The 24,858-nt window shown below is 45.0% G+C and overlaps 1 protein-coding gene across 5 annotated transcripts in view; it reads right to left on the bottom strand.

Annotated features, from left to right (window-relative positions):
• LOC117361664 overlaps positions 1-24,858 on the bottom strand; it is a 162,762-nt gene that overhangs the window by 32,468 nt on the left and 105,436 nt on the right. For all 5 annotated transcript variants that reach the window (XM_033947311.1, XM_033947314.1, XM_033947315.1 and 2 more), the window contains one exon: positions 22,204-22,282. In XM_033947311.1, the coding sequence (XP_033803202.1) occupies positions 22,204-22,282 (79 nt within the window). The remainder of the gene's footprint in view (positions 1-22,203; positions 22,283-24,858) is intronic.

Genomic DNA, 24,858 nt, shown 5'->3' with positions numbered 1-24,858 from the left:
CTGTCATATTCTGAAAGATTGGAGAAGCTGGGTCTCTTTTCCCTGGAGAAGAGGAGACTTAGAGGAGATATGATAGAGACTTATAAGATCATGAAGGGCATAGAGAGAGTAAAGAGGGACAGATTCTTCAAACTTTCTAATAACAAAAGAACAAGAGGGCATTCGGAAAAGCTGATAGGAGACAGATTCAAAACAAATGCTAGGAAGTTCTTCTTTACCCAACGTGTGGTGGACACCTGGAATGCGCTTCCAGAGGACGTAATAGGGCAGAGTACGGTACTGGGGTTCAAGAAAGGATTGGATAAATTCCTACTGGAAATGGGGATAGAGGGGTATAGATAGAAGATTACTACACAGGTCCTGGACCTGTTGGGCCACCGCATGAGCGGACTGCTGGGCATGATGGACCTCGGGTCTGACCCAGCAGAGGCATTTCTTATGTTCTTATGTACTGTGAGCACATGGTGTTAAGTCCTGCCAGAAGTGCTCCCACACCTGACAAAATTTGCGACCCGGGCCAAGAGTCGTCTCCCACCATGCGTCTCTCCAGTGTTGCGTGCACTATCATTAGGGATCTCCATTGTGCATATGACGGGGGATCACGGGAGAGCCAGTAGGTGAGGATGGCTTTTTTCCCCATCAAAAGGGCTCTGGAGATAAATGCTGACATTCCCCTGGGTTTGGGCGAGGCTATATTATAAAATCCAAATAACGCCCTCGTTTGCGGAAGCCATTGCCTTCCCCAAAGCGATATGGTATATAGGCCAAGATGTCTCCAAAACTGTTGGATTGCAGGGCAGGCCCAAAACATGTGACTCAAAGATGCGTGAGCCTGATTGCATTTCGGGCAAGAATGCGACGCAGTAATCCCCATCCGGGCTGCACGTTCCGGTGGAATGTAAAGGCTAAGAACAATTTTCAATTGAATTTCCCAGTGAGTAATATTGGGTGACACCTTCTGAATGTTCTTCAGGACCCGTTGTAACTGTTGAGCAGTCAACTGGCAATGCAAGTCCTCAGCCCACGCTGTCGCTAATATATCCAGATTCGTACTTGGTTGGCAATCCCGGATCCCCACAATATGAAATCGTAGAGGAATCCTCTGTTGGGCTGAAAGGCTGAAGAGTTCCGAAAGCGCCTCCCTGCAGACTTCAGTAAAGGCAGCCACTGGGAGGGACTGAACATAGTGACGGATCTGGTAATAGGCGAAGAGATCATTAGCCTGTAGGTCAGGATTCACTTTAAATGTGCATGTATTACTTTTAAATTTTTCATATGGTATCTTCATCTCTCTTGTCCCTTTATAGATTATCCAATGCAAGAGGCATCCAACAATTCAAACTCTCCCTTCCTTCAGTGAAAGCAATCAAAGGAGTCAAGAATTTCAGTCAATCCTTGATTTTGAAATTTTCTCAACTATGGAACAAACTTCCTCTTATTTTAAGGGGTCCTGGTCCTTTTCAACTTTTTCATAAATCTTTAAAAACTATTTTATGTATAAATCATGTTTATTAAACCAGTGAAGAAAAACACACAACATACAGAAAGTCGTAACTGTTTTCACAATACCACTACAAACCCCTATCCCCCCATCCCCCCCACCCACCCCTCCCGGGCAGCAGCAGCAGCGGTAACATATTCCCAATGAGAAACACAAGCAATATATGGACAGTGAGTAAATCAAGTATCCCAGAGTTGTCTGTGAACAAAAGAAGTAAAGGTCAAACTAAAAGAATACCAACATTGACGAAATAATCGACCTGCCTTAGCAGACATGTCCACTATGTCCTTACGTTCCAGCAACATTTGCTGCAACATCAATGCTCTCCACTGCTGGATAGAAGGAGGTTGAGATGAGAGCCACTGCAACAGAACACATTTCCTACCCAGTAATATGGTTCTCTTGAGGAAGGCTGCACAGCCTGGTCTGGGTGGATGAAAACGAATCTGTAAAGTGATGAGAAAGCTTGGATGCAATCTCCAGGAACAACCCCAAATCTGAGCCACAGCAGACACCAGTTGTAACCAAAAGGCGGACACCAGTGGGCAAGTCCAAAACATATGTCCAAAAGATGCCATAGGTTGCTTACATTTGCCACATCCATGGTCCGTACTAATCCTCATCACATGAGCTCTCTTAGGTGGATAAAAGGCTCGCAGGAGAAACTTATAATTACGCTCCTTCTCCACCAACGATAAACGCAAAGCATTCCCCAGGCGAATTCCTTTACGGATCATATCTTCAGAGATATGCACCTGTAGGTCGACCGACCATTTCCGGGCCAAAGTAGAAAAGTCTACTTCTCCCAAAAGGTTTTGTAACAACCCATGATAGATTTTCAACGGTATGGGTTCCTGTGCTGTAAGTCCAAGAACTTCTTGTAGTCTAGTTTGAACATCCTCTCTCAGCACCACCGGAGTCAAGATCCGCAAGTAATGCTGAAGTTGCCTGTACGCAAACCAATCTGCAGCGGTGAGATGAAACTGTGCTTGTAGTTCAGCAAAGGGAACAGGAAATCCCGTGTGAAGTACCGCTTGTGAAATGTATTGAAGCCCCACTGAAATCCAACGGCGAAAGGGCCCAGAGTCCAAGCCAGGTAAGAATTCTCCATTACCAGCAATGGGTAAGTATGGCGTTACCCTGGATGAGATCTTCAACATCTTACACAGCAATTTCCAAGCCCTGCGCATGGCAGGTAAAAGGGGATGTGAGTGAAGCAGAGGCAAGTCCGGCAAATGGAGAGTATGTAATAAGTAGCTAAAATGGTATGGTCTAAAATGAAAACATTCAATCTCAGGTAAAGAAAAACAATTAGTATCACAAAACCAATCGTGTATATGTCGTAACTGACATGCAAGATTAAATCTAGAAACACTCAAAAGACCCAACCCCCCTTGCGTACGTGGTAACTGCAACTTAAATAAAGAAATCCTAGCCCGCTTCCCCTGCCATAAATATGCAGAAAGATGTGAATTATGTTGAGATAAATGAGTGTGAGTCAACATTATAGGAAGCATTTGCAGTATATAAAGCCATTGAGGTAGTATCATCATATTATAAAGGGCAATGCGACCAGAAAGGGACAGGGGGAATCTCCGCCAATTAGAAAGAGCAGTCGCTGTACGGTGGAGTAAAGGTAAAACATTTGCAGTGTAGAGCCGGCCCAGATTCTGAGGGATAACCACCCCTAAATAAAGCAAGTGAGAGGAGGCCCACTGTAAAGGAAAATCCCCCAACCAATTCTGACGTACCTCATACGAAGTCGGTAGTGCCAAAGATTTCTGCTTATTAAGAACTAAGCCCGAGTATAGATGGAACTCGTCTAGAAGGTCCAAGGCTCGGGACAGGGACCGGTGAGGGTTACCCAAAGTTAGTAAAAGATCGTCCGCAAATGCCAGTACCCGCAACTGAGAAGAACCTTCCGGCAATCCCACAATCTCATCATCTCTCTGAAGGGTGCGTAACAATGGGTCCAAATACAACAGAAAAAGTAAGGGGGATAGCGGGCATCCCTGTCACGTTCCCCTGCCCACAGGAAAAGAGGGAGATCTCACCCCATTAACCAATACCGAGGCAGTGGGTCCCGAGTAAAGTGTACGAATCAAAGCCAAATAACTATCTGGAAGCCCTATATGCTGTAATACCTGAAACAAATAATGCCAATGAACCTTGTCAAAAGCTTTTGCCGCGTCCAACCAAACTAATAAACCAGGATATTGAGTCTGCTGTGCCCGGGAAAATGCCATCAACACTCTTCGAACATTAAGTACAGAATGCCGCGTCCGAACAAAGCCTACCTGCTCGGGCACAATAATGGTGGGCAACAAGGGCGCTAGCCTGTCCGCCAACACACGAGCCAAAATTTTTATATCCACATTCAGTAAGGATATCGGCCGATAAGATTCGATGTCAGTGGGCGATTTAGATGGTTTCGGAATCAAGGTAATCAGGGCATCATTCGCATAGCGGGGGAATGCACTGCGGGTCTGAACTGCCGTATAGTAATCCAGGAGGGGCCCCCCTATGACGGAAGATAAGATCTTAAAAAACTCCGGAGAATAACCATCCGGCCCCGGGGCTGTACAGGACTTCAAGTTCTGTATCGCCTGTAACACCTCTTGTAATTGCAAAGGCCTATCTAAACGGGATACCTGGGCTGTCGATAATCTGGGCATCCCCGCATCCTCTAAATAGTCACACACATCAGGACCCATATAAGGACCCGGTGAAGCGTAAAAAGCCTCAAAATAATTTTTAAAACATTCCGCAATATCCACCGCAGAAGTCAATATCTTTCCCGAATTCTCTCGTATCATAGGAATATATCTAGATCCCGTCCAGCTCTTAGTTACAGACGCTAACAATTTCCCCGCCTTATTACCAAATTTGTAAAATCGAAACTTCCTAAAAAATAGCAATTTTTTTGTACGTTCATGTATAAGGGAATTTAACTTGGCCAAAACCGTTTTATACATGTCATTAGCAGCCACTGATGGGGAGTTCAACAAATCACGTTTTAACTGCATCGATTGACGCTCAAGTTGTACTATATGATGCGCTATGCGTCTGGTCCTAGAGGCAATATAAGCAATAATATCCCCGCGTAACACTGCTTTTGCTGTATCCCAAAATAGTATAGGTTGATCTGTATGTTGTGCATTAAAAGAACAATAAGCATCCCATTTATTCAATAAAAATTCCTGAAAATGTACGTCCTCATGCAGATACGCGGGAAATCTCCATCCCGTCCCCGGGCTTACAGGACCCCCCACTGCAACATCTAACCAGATCATATGATGGTCCGATACCTCAAGAGGGCCTATGGTCGCCTTCGAGACCCAAGCAAATATCGTCTCAGATACTAACGTATAATCAATTCTGGAGAAAGAGCCATGAGCTCTAGACTGGTGCGTGTAATCTCTCTCAGTGGGGTGAAGTAACCTCCAAGGATCCACCAGCCCCAGGGCTCGACAAAGATAGGGAATACCCTTAGTTTGTTTCACTGACGCCACCCCCGATCCCCCAGAACGGTCCATGCCCGAATCCAATACTTGATTCAAATCACCCACTAGAATCAGGGGACAATCCGAGTCCTGTAAGCAGATATTAACCAAGTTTTGAAAAAATGAATGCTGATAGCCATTAGGGCCATAACCCACTAATAACCTAAAGGGCCCCCCCCCCGGTCCGTCCACCTTCACCAAGAGATAGCGGCCCTGTGGGTCACGCCTCAGAACCTGGACCGAACACTGCAGACCCTTACGGATTAAGATGGCCACCCCCGCCCTCCTTCCCGGGGAAGAAGCGAAATGTAAATCCCCAACCCAACCTTGTCGCAATTTCTGGTGTTCTAAATCCGTAAGTCTAGTCTCCTGTAAGCAAGCTATATCAGCCGAATGATGTTTCAATTGGGACAAGATTTTTGTGCGTTTTGCAGGGGATGTAATTCCCGATACATTCCAGGAGAGTATAAGTAACTTCCGGTCACCCATAGGGACCCCTACCATTCACATCACAGCAATTAAACTCTCCAGTAAACAATGTCCCAGGGCGCCCAGCCTCACCCCAAGACCCCACATACATACTCCATACAAACATGTAACCAACCTCAAAAAGATGAACCCCAGACAACCCCTAAAGAAAAACACATACTGCCCCAATAATGCCACTGCTGCCACCCCCCTCCCCCCAATTCCCCCAAACAGCCCCAAAATTCCCCCACATGTGGGAGCAAAAAGGTCACTTAAGACGCCTCGTCCAGGGCCACCCTGACCCACGAAAATATCAAGCCCCTAAGAGCCCATAAGACATTTTCCCCCTGTAAATAGAAAACAACAATATACAGGTGTCAGGATCAAGCCTCATAAAATAGGTAAAGTCTGCTTAATCAGTCCTCTCCCGGATTGGGTTTACCAAGAAGCTGGATAAAGTCAGCCGCCGCTTCAGGAGATTGAAAGGATTTCCAAACTCCATTACGTTGGATCCGCAGTAGAGCTGGGTAGTTGAATTGAAATCTTTGCTTGAGCTCAGATAGTTGCGCACAAAGAGGGTAAAAGGGCCTCCTCCTCTCCTGCAGAGCCATAGAAAAATCCTGGCTAATGCGAATCAATGAGCCATTATATTTCAAAGCATCCTTCTTAACTCTATATTGTTGTAAGATCTCCACTTTATGCCTGAAATTTAAGAGTTTTAAAATGACCACCCGTGGTCGTGTTTCCAGGCCAGGGCGAGGGCCCAAACGATGTGCCCGTTCTATGCGCAAGGGCCCCAATAGAAGAAGGGAGCGGCAATTCCTCTCGTAGCCAACGCTCCAGCACCTCCAGCAATAAACGGTCTGTTATCGTTTCCGGGACGCCCATCAAGCGCAGGTTCGAGCGACGAGAACGGTTTTCCAAATCATCCAACTTGTCAGCTTGAGCTCGAACCTGCGCTTGTAATGCAGTTATATCAGCACCCTGGGTCGTGCTTGCATCCTCCAACGTGGAGACTCGTTGTTCTAGTTCAGTCGTGCACGCCGCCGCCGCTAACAACGTCTCAATGTTAGTAATTAGTGCCGTTAGCACTTCTAGTTTAGGTTCCAGTACCTGGGCGAGGGTGTCTTTGATGTCGCTCAGCGCGGTCTCAGTTAAGTGCGAGACCGCCGCCGCGGGGCTCGTCGCCATTTTGAGATCACCAGGCCACGCCCGCTCTCGCTCCTTACGCGCCGGTTTTGCCTGCATGAGATCCCGGGACCGGGTGATATATCTGTCCATGCACGTGAAGAGTCCCAATCGGCGGTGAGCCCGCTAAAAAGGTGGGTTAAATGTCAACAATCAGCACAAACTCTGCAGGGCAGCCCCGGAGCGAGCAAGGAGACGTCCTCACACGCTCATGACATCACGTGACCTCTTAAAAACTATTTTATTTGCCAAACATTTCGGAAACCAGTCATATTAATATTTTCCGATTGTTACGTTTTTCAATATTTTTTAATTACTGTTAACCGAGTCAAGCTCCTTTCTGGTTGACTTTCTTGTGACTTGAAAGATATTTGGCGTGTACTTCATTTTGATGGTCGGGACTTTTCTTTCTGTTCTCATGTTCATAAATCTTTTTCTAGAATAGATTACATTTTTGTTTCAAATCAATTAGTACATCAAGTTACACAGGCTGCCATAGATCCAATCATTTTGTCAGATCGTGGTGGAGTGTCGATCGATCTTAAAGTTGATGAACAGGATATGATTAAGACTGTATGGAGATTTGATAATACATTGCTTGCTGAACCAATTTTTGTGAAATTTTTTTAGTTAAAATAAAGGATTACTTTAAACTTAATGCCACAGATGAAATCTCTATGGAAATCTTATGGGATGCTTTTAAGGCGACTATGAGAGGTCAATTTATTTCTTACTCGGCTCATCTTAAGAAACAGGTTAAAAAGCAGTTTTCTGAATTAGAGAAAGAAATTAAAATTTTGGAATCAAAATTAATAGAAAAATGGGAATATTCTACGCAACAGGAACTTTTAAAAGTTAAAGGAAAATTTCATGAGATTTCAGCTAAATTGATTAGGAAAGATTTATTTTCTCAGCAAGCTTTATATTATGTAAACTCAAATAAGTCGGGAAGAATATTGGCAAATTATTTAAAAGCAAAAAAAAGGAAAACAAAAATAATTGCCATTAAAGATGAACTTGGTGATATGCATATTCAAAATGAATCTATTTTAAAACAGTTTTTAAAATTTTATAGATCTCTTTATTCTTCTGAGACTTATTTAGATAAAGAAAAAGATGGTTTAGAGTTTTTGAAATTATTAGAGGGTCCTAAAATTCCTGAACATATAAAAAGAAGTTTAGAGGGGCTAATATCATTAAAAGAATTAGGAACAGCTTTGAAGTCCCTTAGAGTTGGATCCGTCTCCCTTAGAGATGGTTACACGGTAGAGTTTTATAAATCTTTTCAACACACCCTATTGCCTTATTTATTAAATTTATATCAGTCTCAACTAATTAGGGGTTGTATTACAGGCACTATAGCAGAATTTTTAACCATAGTTTTGCCTAAGCCAAATAAAGATCCCACTTCGGTTTCAAATTATAGGTCTATTTCTTTAATCAATGTAGATGGAAAACTTTTAGCTAAGACATTAGCTTTACGATTGGCTAAAGCTCTCCCCTTCATCATAGGTATGCATCAAACAGGATTCGTTGCTCAAAGACATTCCTCTCATAATACTAGATTGGTATTTCATATGCTATATTTGACAAAATCCATGAAAGATATGGCTTTTTCTGTTTCCTTGGATGCAGAGAAGGCCTATGAACGAGTGGAATGGACCTTCGTGTATCAGGCAATGGATTGGGTTGGTATAGGTTCAGGATTTATACCCTGCTGCTAGATTATATATTAATAATACGTTTTCAGAATGTTTTAATTTGCAGAGGGGGGTTAGACAAGGTTGTCCCTTATCTCCTTTGCTTTTTGATATTGCTTTGGAACCCTTGTTATTAGCTATTCAACAGGTGAAGGAGATACAGGGTATTCCGCGTTCAGATAGAAAATATAAAGTATCGGCATATGCGGATGATATCTTACTTTATTTGAGGAATCCAGAAACAACCATTCCATGTTTGCTTGAGTTAATTGAGAAATTTGGAAAATTTTCCGGTTATAAGATAAATTGGAATAAATCAGAAGTTCTTCCACTAAATGTACATTGTACAAAAGGTTTATTTGATCCATTTTCTTTTATTTGGAAGGAAATTGGTTTAAAATACTTAGGAATTTGGATTGCAAAAACAGTGGATGACACAATGAGAATTAATGAAAAAAAATTTATTACAGAAGGTAACAGAAATGTGTAAGCAATGGAATCCTCTACATTTATCTTGGTGGGGGAGAGTACAAATTGTTAAAATGATGATCTTACCTGTAGTTTGTTACCAAATGGGTATGATACCAATTTTCTTTCAGGGGTCTTTTTATAAAAAAGTAAATAGGGTTCTAACCAACTTTATTTGGCTGGGTAAAATTCCTAGAATTGCTTTAGTGTCTTTGCAAAGGCCAATTGTGGAGGGTAGGGTAAATTTTCCAAATTTTATAGGTATCAGCAGGCCTATATTTTGCGTCAAGGTATGTAATGGATCCTCCCAGAGCCCATTGATAATATACCAGATTGGTTCTGGTTAGAATGGAGACTCATGTTTCCTTTGCGTCTTGGTCATGTTGTTAGTATCAAAATGCCAAGGTTATATAAAGCTTCACAAGTTATAATCTCAGTCAATACTCTGGCATTGGTAAACCATTCATAATACCACAACTATATCTCTCAATGCCGCTCTCTCTTCTTAATAAATTGCTTTAGTCAAACTATCAGGGCTTCAGATATGCCATTTGGTCACCACACAATTTTTTGTGTTTGCTTGGTTGCCAAAATTCTTATCACTGGCTATGGCTTCTTCACTAGCCCCTACTCAATATGTTTCACAATTTTTTGTTTTTTTTTAAGTGCTTCATTATATCTCAAACTTATTAAAGTGCTTAATGTCAATAACTTAACCATTATAAAAACTGGTTAAAACTTATCTTATTATATTCTTTTTCTTGATCTCATCGGGAAAGGGATCTGTCATATCCGGATAAGATCATCAAGAAAAAGAATATAATAAGATATGATAGTCGGAAAAGCCGAGGCCCCGCTACCAGCGGCCGTCCCCTCGAGAGGATCCTGGAGGTCTCCCCAAGGGTCCAGGTCCGTAAACAGGTCCAGATGCTCCTCAGACCACAAGTCTGCGGGTGCTTGGACGAGAGAGGAGGAGGAGGGAGCGGTGGTAAAGGAGTAGAGGGGGCAAAGCCGCAGGGGTTGTGGAGGAAACCCCCCCCCACCCGAGCACACCGCAGACCTCCTGGCCGCCTGAAAATAAGCTCTGCACAAAGCAAAAAATAAATCTGGGGGAAAAAAACCCCAACGGTCCCATGGTACTCCCTGCCACAGCAGGGGACCCATCAGAAACCTGCCCATCTTTTTACAAAACAGGAGGAAGGTCACCTGAAGCTGCAGAGAAAATGGAGGGCTTTGCCGCCAAAAATGGCGAAGTTCTTGCTAAAAATAACCCCTCCAGAGCATGTAGTGGCTGGGAAGCCTGAACTGTTCCAGCTACTAAAGCAGGCAAGCCGGCAACAGCTGATAGGGAATCCTCAGCCGCTTCAGTGGTAAGGGAATCCTTTTTTACCCTTACCGTCGGCGGCTGAGGAAATCCCTCCGTGGGCGGCTGGGGAAGCTCTGGCTGCCAGCATCTGCTGCTGACGAAGCTACTCTACCACTCTGGAACACAATGAGCACTTTTTCCCTTCTAAAGTGCTCATTGCACCATACGCTAGCTCAATGTTCTTCAACCTTTTTTAAACCTATGGACCAGCGGAAATAAAAGAATTATTTCGTGGACCGGCAAACTACTAAGACTGAAATTAAAAAAACAATCTCCGTGGGAGAGGTGGAAGAACGGGGGGGAGGGACCCAGTATGCAACCTGCTAGATTTGGCATCCCCGAGGTTGGATAGATCCCCAAACAGGGTCCCCCCCAAAGCTCAATCCGGCACAAAAATAGTGACAAGAATCCCTAAACAAATTCCAACAGCCCTACCAAGGGAGATGGGTACAACTCACTCACACCTCCTGGAGACTGAAAGAAGATTGAGGGAATAAGGGGGAGTAACTTATTGTGTACAGTTCCAAAGTTTTGTTTCAGTCTCCACCTGCTGGTCATGATCAAATATATACCAATCTGTAAGATTACTCTTTCAGCTATACTGGTCTGGAGAGTTGCTAAAGAAAAATGCATTTTACTCCTAACAACTTCTAAAGACCTCCAATAGATCTAAAAACCTTTTTACACTAACAAAAAGGATGTTCACTACATCACAAGGAGACAACCAAAGTCTTAACACTGACTTTGGCAGCAAAACATTGTCCAACTTCTTTGCTGACAACATAGAAAAAATATAAATCTCATCTTGACTCCGCACAACCAACACCTAATCTTCACATTCCAAATAGGATACTTAAAACATATAACTGGAAACCTAACTCACTTTGGTGAGGTTGTCATATGAAAGTCTCATTCACCCTTCTGGCTCAATCCTAGATCCCTGCTTACCATACCTCCTAAGTAGCAATCATTTTAATCAATTTAAAAACAAACCCACCCTTATTACACAACTCTCCAAATTGGTGTCCAAGACGTTGCACTACGGTGGTTCACTTCTTAAGATTCCAAAGCGTACTACTTAACCAAAACCAAAGCCAATCAAAACCAAAACCAAAGCCTATCAAAACCAAAGCCAATCAAATACAGTGTACCTGAGGGGGGCTCTACTATCCCCTCTACTATTCAATCTCTATATTAAACCCATCCTAGATATAGCCCATAAACACCAAATCCGGATTCACTCTTTTGCAGATAACATCCAACTATAACTTCCGCTGGGAAAACACCAGGACTCCCATATCACGAAACTCCTTAACTGCCTCTTGGAAATCAAAAACTGGATGTCTATCAACAAACTACAGCACACACTTCCAAAACAGAATTCCTTTGGATCCGCAAAGAACACTGTACCTACACCTGGCCCTCTCTTCTCTGGGAATCTACCACCATAACCATAAAGAACCAAGTACACATCCTAGGGATACTTCTTGATTCAAACCTATCTCTTTCCAACCACATCTCTCAAATGGTCTCATCTTCATTTTACTATCTTCGACAACTCTGCAAAATAAGAAACTACTTCTTTGAACCTGACTTTGCCCAGCTACTCAATGGACTGACAGCTAGAAATCTACAATGTCTCCAACATGTACAAAACACAACAATTAGACTGCTAAAGAACCTTAATGCCCACAATCCTGTCTCCCAAGCCCTATCAGCCCACTGGCTACCTATAACCAAGTGCTGCATCTTTAAGGGCTTGGTACTAGCATACAAATCCTTACACAACATGGCATCCGACTACGTTTCAGCTAACAGGTTACTCTGCTCCCAGGAAGAAACACATCTCCCCGTTTATTCCCTCCAACTCCAGAGTATCAGACGCTGTTCTTACTCCCATTTCTTGCCAAGCTACTGGAATCAACTGCCTCTACATATCAGATCCCGCAGAGGACTTCTGATCTTTAGGAAGACAATAAAATCCTACCTCTTTACCTAATTCCCTTGCCTAACAACCATATAAGAACATAAGAAGTTGCCTCCACTGGGTCAGACCAGAGGTCCATCGTGCCCAGTAGTCCGCACCCGCGGCGGCCCATCAGGTCCATGACCTATTAGGTGATCCCTGACTTTTCCTATAACCTATCTCTACTTCTATCTGTACCCCTCAATCCCCTTATCCTTCAGGAATTTATCTAAACCTTCCTTGAACCCCCGTAGCGTGCTCTGCCCTATCACAATCTCCGGGAGTGCGTTCCATGTGTCCACCACCCTCTGAGTAAAGAACTCCTAGTATTTGTTCTAAACCTATCCCCTTTCAATTTCTCCAAGTGTCCCCTTGTACTTGTGGTTCCCCAAAGTCTGAAGAATCTGTCCCTGTCTACCTTCTCTATGCCTTTCAGGATTTTGAAGGTTTCTATCATATCTCCTCTAAGTCTCCGCTTTTCCAGGAAGAATAGCCCCAGCTTTTCCAACCTGTCAGCGTATGAAAAGTTTTCCATACCTCTTACCAATTTAGTCGCTCTTCTCTGGACTCCCTCAAGTATCGCCATGTCCTTTTTGAGGTACGGCGACCAGTACTAGACGCAGTACTCCAGATGCGGGCGTACCATTGCACGATACAGCGGCATGATGACTTCCTTCGTCCTGGTCGTGATACCCTTTTTGATGATACCCAACATTCTGTTTGCTTTCTTTGAGGCTGCCGCACATTGTGCCGATGCTTTCATTGTTGTATCCACCAACACACCTAGGTCTCTTTCAAGGTTCACCAGCTCCACCTGCTCCTCAGCATTGTTAAATACAGGACATCAAACACTCCACTACCTCCTCCAGTCTGAAAGACTCTCAGTCTATCCCTTCCAAACAAATGTATATTAAATATGTAAGGATCTAGTCACTCTGAATATGTTATTTTAGTATAATGCGTCTTGACTATTTTTATATATATATTGATCTATAACTTGTTCTGAGCTCGTTGGGGAGGACGGGATAATAAATTTATGAATGTTTTGATGTATATTTATTAGGTGTTTCACGGTTCATAGTCGAAAACGCGCAGGACAATTGAGCGCCGACAATACGGAGCAGACAATTGCACGCAGGACATCAGTGCACCGGACTTAAACTTAAATTTAAAATGCTCCAAGTGGTGGTTTGGGGAGGGAACCCCCGCAGTTAAGTTAGTATTGTTTGCGCTGCCGTTGGGTAGGGATGTTGGGGGGACCTCCCATTATAGAGGAAAGAGGCGTTTTTCCCTTTTTTTAGGGAAAAACATCAATTTCCTCTGTAATGGGGGGTTCTTCTCCACCCCCCCCAATGACAGCGGCAACAGTACTAACTTAAGTGTGGGGGTTCCCCCCATACCCCTTCTCGGAGCACTTTAAAATTAAGTTTAAGTCTGGCGCACTGATGTACTGCACGCGATTGTCTGCTCCGTATTGTTGTCCCGTTACCGTGTTTCACAATAATTAATTATTCTGTCATTGTATTATATCTCTTTTATTTGCTGTTAAGTATTTTTCAAAATCGTTTCATGGTAGTCCTATTAGTTTCAATTTGCTGATTTTGAGTTTACCTCATTTATTGTACTTATATTTATACTTGGTCTTTTTACTAAAATAAATACAGTCTGTGCCTTGGGCAAGTCACCTAATCCTCCATTGCTCCCAGTAAGTTAAGTAGATTGTGAGCCCACCTGAACAGATAGGGAAAAAACTATTTGAATACCTGAATGTAATACCTTCATTGATAGGTGGTATATAAATAACTAATTAACTTGGTAAATGGCAAGGAGAGATCAAGAATGTGTGTGTTATATTGTATCATGAGTTTCTTATGGGCAGACTGGATGGACCATGCAGGTCTTTATCTGCTAACTACCTCTAGAGATGCGTGATGTAATCAGCATTCATTATGCTCCTTATTACTTTATGTTATCAATCTTCCCGATCCTCAGCAGAGCCACCAAGTACTCAAATTGTTCTCATAGTATGTGGCTTTATGCTCCAAATCGTCACCGTATCGGTTACACTATAACTTTTTTTGTATATACTTTTATTTATGCTTAAATAAATATGTACTAAAAAGTACTTAGGAGACTTCCGGCGGAAGCATGGGGCTGTGAGGTTGGGTGCTTTGCAGCTCCGATACGCCCGCCACAGCTTTTCCTACTAATCGGCACATTTACCCGGACACTGCTCCCCCGGGCTGTGGGATCAGACCTCGAGCCGATTTTTCCTGTGGGTGGCGGAGGGATGGCTGCTAAGATGCCGGCGAAGAGCCGCGAGCGAGGGAAGCCGCTGGACACCAAGATGGCGGCGCCCGCAGCTCCTGCCTCGCCGGAGTCCCCCAGCTCAATTTGGATTGCGGAGATGTCGGCAGAGGTGCAGGCCGCGTTGGAGGGCACGCTCGGTGCCAAACTGCAACGGATCCTTGATAAATTGGATTCGATGGATCAGCGCTTTGCTGCTCTCACTTCCGAGGTCCGAGACACCCAGCAGAGGGTCAGCAACGCGGAGGACTCGGTTCTCCGGCTGACTCAGGAGCAGGGGGTGCAGGCTTCCTCTCTGGCAGCGCTGAAGGCCAAGGTGGAGGACCTTGAAAACCGGTCCCGCCGGAACAACTTGCGGTTCGTCGGCCTGCCGGAGACTATTGCGGAGAGTGACCTGGGGGACGTCTTGGAGCACTGGCTGACGGAGTCCCTGGCTTTCCCGCAAAAATTGGGTCCCCTGCATATTGAACGAGCCCATCGTTTGGGACGGCAAAGAGACGGCGCGGAACGTCCGCGGGTGGTGATCTGCAGGATTTTGAATTACCGGCATAAGATGGAGGTGCTTCGAGCTTATCGGCAAGGGAAGAAGCTGCAATATAACAACATCTCCATCCTCTGTTTTCAAGACTACTCTGCGGAGGTTTCCCAAGCTCGTCGCAAGTTTTCTTCTCTTTGCTCTGCACTGGTTCGCCACCATATTCCTTTTTCTTTGCAATACCCAGCACGCTTGCGGGTGATGTTCTCTGGCTCAGCTCACCATTTTGAATCTCCTGAGGCCGCTCAGAGATTTGTAGATGAACATCTTCCTGCTGCCTCCTCCTAGCATTTGAAGACCTTGCTGGAGATCCTTTCGAGCTCTGGCCTTTGGGTCTGGGGCTTACGGGGACGCCTCCGTGGACCAACTTCTCTGCCTCCCTTTGGACTTCTGTTGGACTTGCTATGGTCTCTTTAGGGGCGCGAGCTCCGTGTTGTTGGGGTGCTTTTGATATCTCCTGGTGTGGAAGGATGGGAGTGCGTGAGTGGTTTTGGTTGTTTGTTGATTGGGGGTTCATTTGGTTTAGGTGGGCTGGTGGGAGTGTGTGGCTAGGTCGGGTGTTGAGAGTCGGGGGGGGGGTTGGTGTCTGGATATCCTGCTGATCCTGTGGTGGGCGTATCTTGCTTTCAGGAAGTGGCAACCATTGGGTTGGGTTGTGGTGTGGCTGGTGGGTAGGGGGGAAGCGGGGTGGTTGGGGAGGGTGGGGTTTTTCTGGGAGGGGGAGGGGTGGGTTTTTGAGGGGTTGGGGTATTCCTAGGTTCAGACCGGTGGGGGTAAGGAGGGCTTCTTGGTGGTTGATGTGGCTGGGGGGGTGGTGGCTGGGACACTCCTCTGGTTCTGCTCAAAGGGTTCTATTGTACTTGCTCTGTTCTCTCTATCTTGTTTTTCCTGGAACATAAACTGATTTCCTGGAATGTGGGGGATATTCATTCCCCAATTAAACGCTTTAAAATTTTACAGCAGCTTAACCGGAGACGAGCCTCCTTGGCTCCGGCTCTGGGGGGGAAGGGAGGTGTTGTGATTCTCTTTCGTAAGGGCCTTCCGCTGCAGACTCATAGGGTTCTCAAGGATCCTGAGGGCCGTTATTTGATCGCTTCGGTTACTCTTAACAATAAACCCCTACTTTTATGCAACCTTTACGCTCCTAATAATCCCTCCGCCAAATTTTTTAGGAAGCTGCGTTCTCTTTTGTTACAATTTGGTGATATCCCTTTGTTGCTTGGGGGAGATTTTAATGAGGTTCCGGACCCGCGGCTGGACCGCTCTTCCTCAGCGGGAAGGGAGGCCCACAAGACTTGTACGGAGGCTCAGCTTTTGGCTTCTTCACTTGATTTGTTGGATGTTTGGCGAGTTTTGCACCCGGTGGAACGGGATTATTCCCACCTTTCTAGGGCCCATGGTACACTTTCTAGGATCGATCTGGTTCTCTTGTCCAGGGAGTTGCTTCCGGTGGTTCAGGACGCAGTGCTTGGCCCTATTGAGATATCCGATCACGCTTGGGTGAGCCTGGACTGGCAATGGGGGCCCTCTAGAGGGGGTGGCGCCCGGTGGGTATTCCCTTGTCATTTGTATCGGAATGCTCGTTTTCATGATTTTCTGTTGCGTAAGTGGGGGGATTTTCAACATACCAATCTGGAGCATAGAGACGATCCCATTCTTTATTGGGAAACGGCGAAGGCCATATTACGCGGGGAGATCTTGGCGTTTGCGGCCCACGAAACTAAACTGCGTCACCGGGCAGTATTGGCGCTGGAGCGTCAGGTTTTGCTTTTGCGGAGACGATATGCTGGTAGTGGCTCTTTGGGGCTCCGGACGCAGCTTTTAGAGGCTCAGCAGGAATTGAATGAGCTTTTGCATCGGGGAGCGATGCGCTCTCGGGATCACTATAAATTCCAATTATTTCGGTTTGCCAATAAGACTAGCCAGCTGTTGGCTCGGTTGGCCCGCTCTCATCGTGGGGCGTCCGGTGTGGCGGCGTTGAGACTCAAGGGGGGTTATCCATCATAAGCCTGAGGATGTTAACCGTATTTTGCATGATTTTTTTGCCGCTTTGTATGATTCGCCTGACCTGGACCTCCTTGATGGTAAGGTCTATTTGGATAGTTTGGATTTGCCCCGCCTATTGATCAGTGACTCGGATATGTTGGACTGTCCTCTTACTGCTGAGGAGGTGGAGAGTGTGATTCATGCGTGCCCGTTGGGCAAGGCACCGGGGCCCAATGGTTTTCGAAGGGAGTTTTATAAGTTGCTCGCTTCCGAGATTGCCCCGGTTTTGTCAGAGATTTTTAATTTGAGCGTTGCTAAAGGTTTTTTGCCCCGTTATTTGAATCTTGTGCAGATTATCGTTCTTCCCAAGCCGGATCGGGATCCGGTTTTGCCGGAATCCTATTGACCCATTTCCTTGTTGAATTTTGAAACGAAATGGATGGCTAAAGTGCTGGCCAATCGTTTGGCCCGGGTGCTGCCTTCTCTGGTGTCTGACCAGCAGGTGGGCTTTGTACGTGCTCGCCCGGTATCCAAAAACATTCGCCGTATTCTGTTGGCTTTGGAGAAAGCTGGCGTGGAGGGCACCCCCGCCCTACTTATTAGATTTGATGCTGAAAAGGCCTTTGACCGAGTGGGGTGGGGGTTCCTCTTTGCTGTGCTTCGTGCATACGGGTTTGGCCCTTTCTTTTTCAATGCTCTCCAAGCGCTGTATAGTGATCCAGCGGCGCAGATCTCGGTGAACGGGGGCCTTTCGGCCCCCTTTCCAATTCGGAGGGGTACCCGCCAGGGCTGCCCTTTATCGCCCTTGCTTTTTGCTCTTTATTTGGATCCGTTGATTCGGGAGCTGCAATCTAATGTGGACATCTGTGGCCTTCAATTGGGTGCCACTCATTTTAAGGTGGCAGCTTTTGCTGATGATCTTTTGGTCTTTTTGTCTGATCCCCACCGCTCCTTGTCTACTCTCTTGGAGAGTGTTCGGGAATTCGGGGACTTTTCGGGGTTTGCATTGAATCTGACTAAATCTGAGGCGTTGGCCTCTTCAGCGGGGCTCCGGGCGTCTTGGGGAGGGACTTTTCCATTGAAATGGGCTGATTCTTCCTTTCGCTATTTGGGAATCCGGCTTTCTATGGATGTGCGGGAACTTTATAGGTTGAACGTTACACATCTCTTGTCTTCTATGGGATCGGTTCTGGCTTCTTGGCGTGATTTGCCGCTCTCCTTGATGGGAAGAGTGCATCTCTTTCGGCTGGTGCTCTTTCCTAGATGGTTGTACGTCCTGCAGACGCTCCCCTTGTGTCTTTTGCAGCGGGACATACGGACTTTTTACTCTTTGCTCTTGCGGATCTGTTGGGGAGGCCGGAAGCCTAAGTTGCGGTGGCGCTTCATGGTGGGCTCGTGGGACCGGGGAGGCTTTGGGGTGCCGAATCTCAGGTTCTATAACTGGGCTTGTCTATTGCGGCATATTCGAGATTGGGCTTTGGGTACCGCTCTATATACGGACATTTCCTTTGAGCGTGATTATTTCTATCCTGCTCACCTCTTGTCTCTTCTGCACGCTCGGTTGGTGGAGGTGCCTGCTCCTGGTAGACGTAGTATCTTGTTTCGCCCTCTTTGGGAGGTGTGGCGGCGGATTCTTCCCATGTGGCATCGGGACTCTCGGGTTAGTGTGTTGTTGCCCCTGGCCGGTAATCTTTCTTTCCCTCCGGGGTTGGTGCCTTCAGTTTTTGGAAGATGGCGGGCTAAGGGCTGTGAATTCCTCTTTCAGGTTTTGCGGGATGATGGAGAGCTGCAGCATGGGGGTCTTCCCTCTCTTGGTCTTGCTTACGCGCATTGTCAGCTGCGGCACTATGTGCACTCGCTTCCTAGAGATTCCCTCTCATTGTAATGTAATGTAATGTAATTTATCCTTTGGGATGCAGTTTAGAGCTTTTTTGGAGGGGGGGGGGAGGATCCGGAACCTCAGATTTCAGTTTCTTTTTTTCAAAGGAGGCTTGCAGCCCTGGAGCCTCCTCATGATTTTTCTTCGGTTTTGGAGGCTTGGCGGAGGGATGTGGGGAGGGAGCTTAGGGCGGATTGGTTGCTCCACGCTATACGCCGGATTCCGGCTTTAGTATTTAATGCGGAGCTGCGAGAGTGCCATTACAGGACCTTGTTGCGGGCCTATACCTCCCAGAGCCGGGCCTTCTATATGGATTGTGTGGATACCCAGCTTTGTCTCACCTGTAACACTGAAGTGAACTCTTATTTTCATGGCTTTTGGAGTTGTGAGAGTATACAGGGTTTTTGGGGGGCTCTGGCCTCCTTCCTGCAGGATCTTCTTCGGGTTCCTGTTCCTCTTTCTGTCTTCCACATGTTGTTTGCTCACTTCCCTGCATTTTCTGTTTTTTCTTCTGCTGAAAAGTTGTTCTTGAGCAAATGTTATATTTTAGGGAAGAAGTGTATCTTGAACCATTGGTTGGCCGATGTTCCTCCCTCCTTCTGGTATTGGAGAAACAAACTACATGAGCTGATGTGCTGGGAGGCCCGGCTGGCTTGTTCCTCTCGTCGTAAGAGTAGTGACTTTATTCACACTTGGTCTCCCTATTTGGACAGTTTGCCGCCGTGGAGTCGTAGTCGAATTGTGAATGGATTGCAACTGTATTCTGCTCCACCTGTCTGACCTGGGATTCTTTTCTGTTGGGGTAGGGGGGAGGAGGGGTTTGGGGGGAGGGGGGTATGGGCCTGTTGGGGGGTGTTTGGGTCTCTTCGTTCCCTGAGAGGACATCAGAGTCCAGTCCTCTTTGGGGGGGAGGTGGCCCTCCTTTGACTGTTATTGGAAATGTTACAATCCTTCTCTGTATTCTGTGGTTGTGAGTTGTTATTCTATTTACCAATAAAAAAAGTTTCATAATAAAAAGTACTTAGCTGAATGGTCTCGCCTCGTACATGGATAGATACACCAACATGTTTCACCCATTAAACTTTAGTAGGTTTTTTCAGAAAGAATGTGGTCTGTTGGAATGGCTTAAAGCAAGATAGGGAATAGTAGCCTTGAAAAAACCTACTAAAGTTTAATGGGTGAAACATGTTGGTGTATCTATCCCTGTACGAGGCAAGACCATTCAGCTAAGTACTTTTTAGTACATATTTATTTAAGTATAAATAAGTTAAAAGTATATGCAAAAAAAGTAATAGTGTAACCGATCTGGTGACGATTTGGAGCATAAAGCCACATACTATGAGAACAATTTGAGTATGTGCTGGCCCCACTGAGGATCGGGAAGAGTGATAACATAGAGCAATAAGGAGCATAATGAATGCTGATTACATCATGCATCTCTAGAGGTGTTTTAGATATTGCCCTTACTCAAATCTTTTATTTAAGAATTAGTACCACTAGCTAATTATATTAGGTCTTTATCTGCTGTCACCTATTATGTTACTATGTAAATACTGATAAGCAATTGTTCAAAAACTGTGTCATAAGAACATAAGAATAGCCTTACTGGGTCAGACCAATGGTCCATCTAACCCAGTATCCCATCTTTGCAGAGGCCAATCCAAGTCACAAGTACCTGGCAAAAATCCCCCAAGTAGCAGCATTCCATGCTACTATCCCATGTCATATTTAACTGTCTACATGTGGTTGGTGGGGTGACAAATTGCCAACCACTGTTACATAAGAATAACCATACTGGGTCAGACCAATGGTCTATCTAGCTCAGAATCCTGTTTCCACAGTGGCCAATCCAGATCCCTAGTACCTGACAAAAACCCAAATAGTAGCAACATTCGATGCTACCGATCCAGGGCAAGCAGTAGCTTCCCCATGTCTCTCAATAGCAGACTAAGGATCTTTCCTTAGAATTTGTCCAAACCTTTTTTAAACCTGTTAACCGCTGTTATCACATCCTCTAGCAATAAGCTCCGGAGCTTAACGATTTTGAGTGAAAAAACGTTTTCTCCTATTGCTTTTAAAAGTATTTCCCTTTAACTTCATTGAGTGTTCCCTAGTCTTTGTAAATTTTTGGTGGAATTAAAAAAAATCAACAAATAAAAATTGATCCATTTGTACCCATTTTACACCACTCAGGATTTTGAAGACTTCCCTTATGAATGACTATAATCTGTACAGAGTAGCACCTTCTTGGACAAATTGGATAGACCATGCTAGTCATTATCTACATTACTGCTACCAAATCAATGGAATAGGATAAAGTACTAGCAACCTGTTCCTACAGAAAAGAGGATCATTTCCATCTACAACACACCTGATCTCAGAAAGAAGAACTGGGTAGTAAGGTTTACTGTATTTTTCGCTCTATAAGACGTACCTGATCATAAGATGCACCTACGTGTAGAGGAGGAAAAACCAAGGAAAAGAAAATTCTGAACCAAATGGTATACCCTGTGCCCCCTCTGGTGGTCTAGCGGTAGGCAGCTCCTGCCCTCCCTCCCTGCCTCCTCATTTCTTGCGACAGAGCGGTGCCCAAGGCAGGCGTGAGCTTTTTGCGCTCCTGCCTGATCCTGCACCGCTCCAGTCAGTTCTCACGAGTCCTGCGAAAACTGACAGCAGCCATTCAGGGAAATGTGCGGGGCCGGGCAAGAGTGTGAAAAGCTTGTGCTTTCTTTGTACGCCACTCAGCTACAACAGATGAGGAAGCAACAGTCCAACGAGGGAAGGGTAGGAGCACGGAAAGCTCCTGCCAATACAGCACTTGACCACCGGAATTAAAGAGGTATGGGGGGTGTTTAAAAAAATTGTTATATTCGCTCCACAAGATGCACCTACATTTTCACCCCTTTTTTGGGGGGAAATAGTGTGTCTTATGGAGCAAAAAATACAGTAATATATCCAGAGAACTTCCAGCAGAAAAGGGTAAAGGGTGAAATTCATGAACTAGTAATCTGACTAGAAGAAGTGTTTTCTCTTGTTTTCATCATCCTTCAGACCAAGGTGAGGAACATTTGCCTGAATGTCTTGCACCAGTGTAAAGACTGAAGCAATGGAGTAATTCTATCAAATCTAGATTTGTGTAATAAAATCCTAGCTGCGATTTTTGTAACAACTGGATTCATGATAAAAAAAGATTTAATCAAGCCTGAGCATAATGAGTTACAATAGTCAATTCCTAAAAATAAAGTAAGACTTCAATAAAGAGTAAATAAAAATGCACCCAGGAGAGAAATATTGAGGTATACGTTCTAGAATTAGAAGGATGCAGTAGATACTTACCGAGCTTCTTTTTAACTGTTTCCAGCTGGCATAGCAAATCTGCCTTGGCATTTTCCTTCTGAATGCATTCCTTGCAGAACTGGAATCAGAGACAAAGACAATAAAAACCTGCATCCCCGAATATTGGGCACCCCCAGCTCATGAAAACCAACCACCACCACACACTTGTACTGAGCTACCTCTATCCCAAAGGTCAACCTAGCTCAAGGTTAAAAAGGGTCCAAGGGGAGATTCAGGAAATTACAGACTGGTAAGCCTGACTTCAGTGCTGGGAAAAATAGTGGAATCAATTATAATAAAATCAAATTGTGGAACAAGTAGACTAGCATGATTTAATGGGTTAGAGTAAGCATAGGTTCAGCCAAGGGAGGTCTTGCCTCACCCAATTTGCTTGTGTTCTTTAAAGTTGTGAATAAACATGTGGATAAAGGTGAGCCGATTGATTTTTAGAAACCTTTTGACAAAGTTCCTCATGAGAGGTTCCTGAGAAAATTAGAGTTATTGGACAGAAAACAAAGGGTAGGGTTAAATGACCTTTTTTCTCAATGGAGGAAGGTAAATAGTGGAGTGCTGCAGGGATCTGTACTGGCGCCGGTGTTCTGAAGTTAACAAGGGTTTCCCTTCCAGCCACGAACAAAAACAAACAACACTGGCCGCATTAAGTCATCAGTGGGAACACACTGAGCACTTCTTAGGCTTGCGAGATGTGCTCATTGGAAACCATGAGGCAGGCTGAATGAAACCGGCAGGTGAATGGGAGAAACATTATGAATGAAAACAGTCCCTGGAAACTGGTACAGAAAGAAAAAGCGCTGCCTTGGGTCTTTTTTTTTTTTTTAAATAAAAACTTTTAAGGTAACAGGAGCAGACCACACAGGCACTCAAAACTGTAGCCTTTGCACCCTGGCCAGTGGCATACCTAGCATATGTGACACCCTCCCCCCATCTATATCAAAAATATGATTTTTAGTAACAATCCACATATTGCACAACAAGAGTGTACCTAGGAAAAGGCAGCATCTTAAACACTGCAGTGAGCACTAGAACACCAACACATACATTGTAAAACTAAACAAGCCAGATTCCACACAGTCAGTTGATCCTGTACAATCGATGCTATCAGAAAGCCATGTCCCTTTCATACACACAGACAGATACACCCTTGACCAATATGGAATAATCACAAACAAAAATAGAAATATGTAGACAAAAGTTAAACTGAACTGCCAAGAAACCAGGCTCTGCATACAATGCAACACCACAACACCACAGAAACAGTGACACATGTCCCCTAATAACCAGAAGGCTACAGGACATGAAGGAGACAGAAAGAAAAATGAAATGCAAGGGAAATACCAGGGAGGAAAAAATGCAGAGACTTGAACTGCATGTACACTAATGCAAGAAGCCTAAAGAACAAAATGGGGGAACTAGAAGTCATGGCCAAAGATGAGAATCTAGACATCATAGCGATCACGGAAACAAGGTGGAACGAGGAACACAAATGGGACATAGTACTTACTGCCAGGGTACAAGCTCTACCGAAGAGACAGAACACATCAGAAGGGTGGCGGAGTAGCTCTTTACATAAAGGACACCATTCACTCAACCAGGGTGGACGCAGCAACGTCAAATGACCAACTGGAGTCACTATGGGTTAAAATACTGGGAAGAAAGGGAGCCGAGATAAGGATGGGACTGTACTACTGCCCACCTGGGCAAACTGAAGCAAAGGATACAGAACTGGGAACTGAATTGAGGTGGGAATGCAAAAACGCAAACACCATAGTTATGGGAGATTTCAACTATCCCAGGATAGACTGGAGTCTTGGAGCTTCAAAATGCACAAGGGAAACAGAGTTCCTGGAGGCTGTACGGGACTGCTTCTTGGAACAGCTTGTCAAGGAACCAACGAGAGGGACAGCTGTTCTGGACTTAATCCTCAATGGGCTGAAAGGACCTGCCAAGAAGGTGGAAGTAGTAGGACCATTAGGAAACAGTGATCACAACATGATCCAGTTCAAAGTGGAAATAGAAATGCCAATGGGGAAGAGAACCATCGCAACAACGTTTAACTTCAAGAAAGGGAACTACGATGCCATGAGACAGGTGGTGAGGAAGAAACTCAGATACAGCTCCAGGAAAGCATAGACGGTAGAGCAAGCCTGGTCCCTATTCAAAGACACGGTGAATGAAGCGCAAAACCTGTATATACCCAGATTTAGAAAAGGGTGCAAAAAGAATCAAACAAAAGACCCGGCATGGATAACCAATGAAGTTAGGAATGTGATAGGAGACAAGAAGAAATCTTTCAGGAAGTGGAAAAAGGATAAAACCGTGGAAAATTGGAAAGAGCACAGGAAGCATCAAAAAGAATGTCACCGTGTGGTCAGAAAAGCAATAAAAAGAGTATGAAGAGAGGCTTGCCAGGGAGACACGGAATTTTAAACCATTCTTCCGATGTGTGAAAGAAAAACAGCCGGCGAGGGAGGATGTGGGACCTCTGGATGAGGGAGACAGGAAGGGAGTGGTGAAGGAGGAAAAAGAGGTGGCAGAAAGACTAAACACGTTCTTCTCGTCGGTCTTCACAAAAGAGGACACATCCAACGTGCCGGAACCAGAAAAAATCTTCAAGGGGGAGCAAGAGGGAAAGTT

This window comes from Geotrypetes seraphini, chromosome 5 (assembly GCF_902459505.1).
Source record: "Geotrypetes seraphini chromosome 5, aGeoSer1.1, whole genome shotgun sequence".
NCBI classification, from domain to species: domain Eukaryota; kingdom Metazoa; phylum Chordata; class Amphibia; order Gymnophiona; family Dermophiidae; genus Geotrypetes; species Geotrypetes seraphini.
This window is presented reverse-complemented; position numbering and strand designations above follow the sequence as displayed.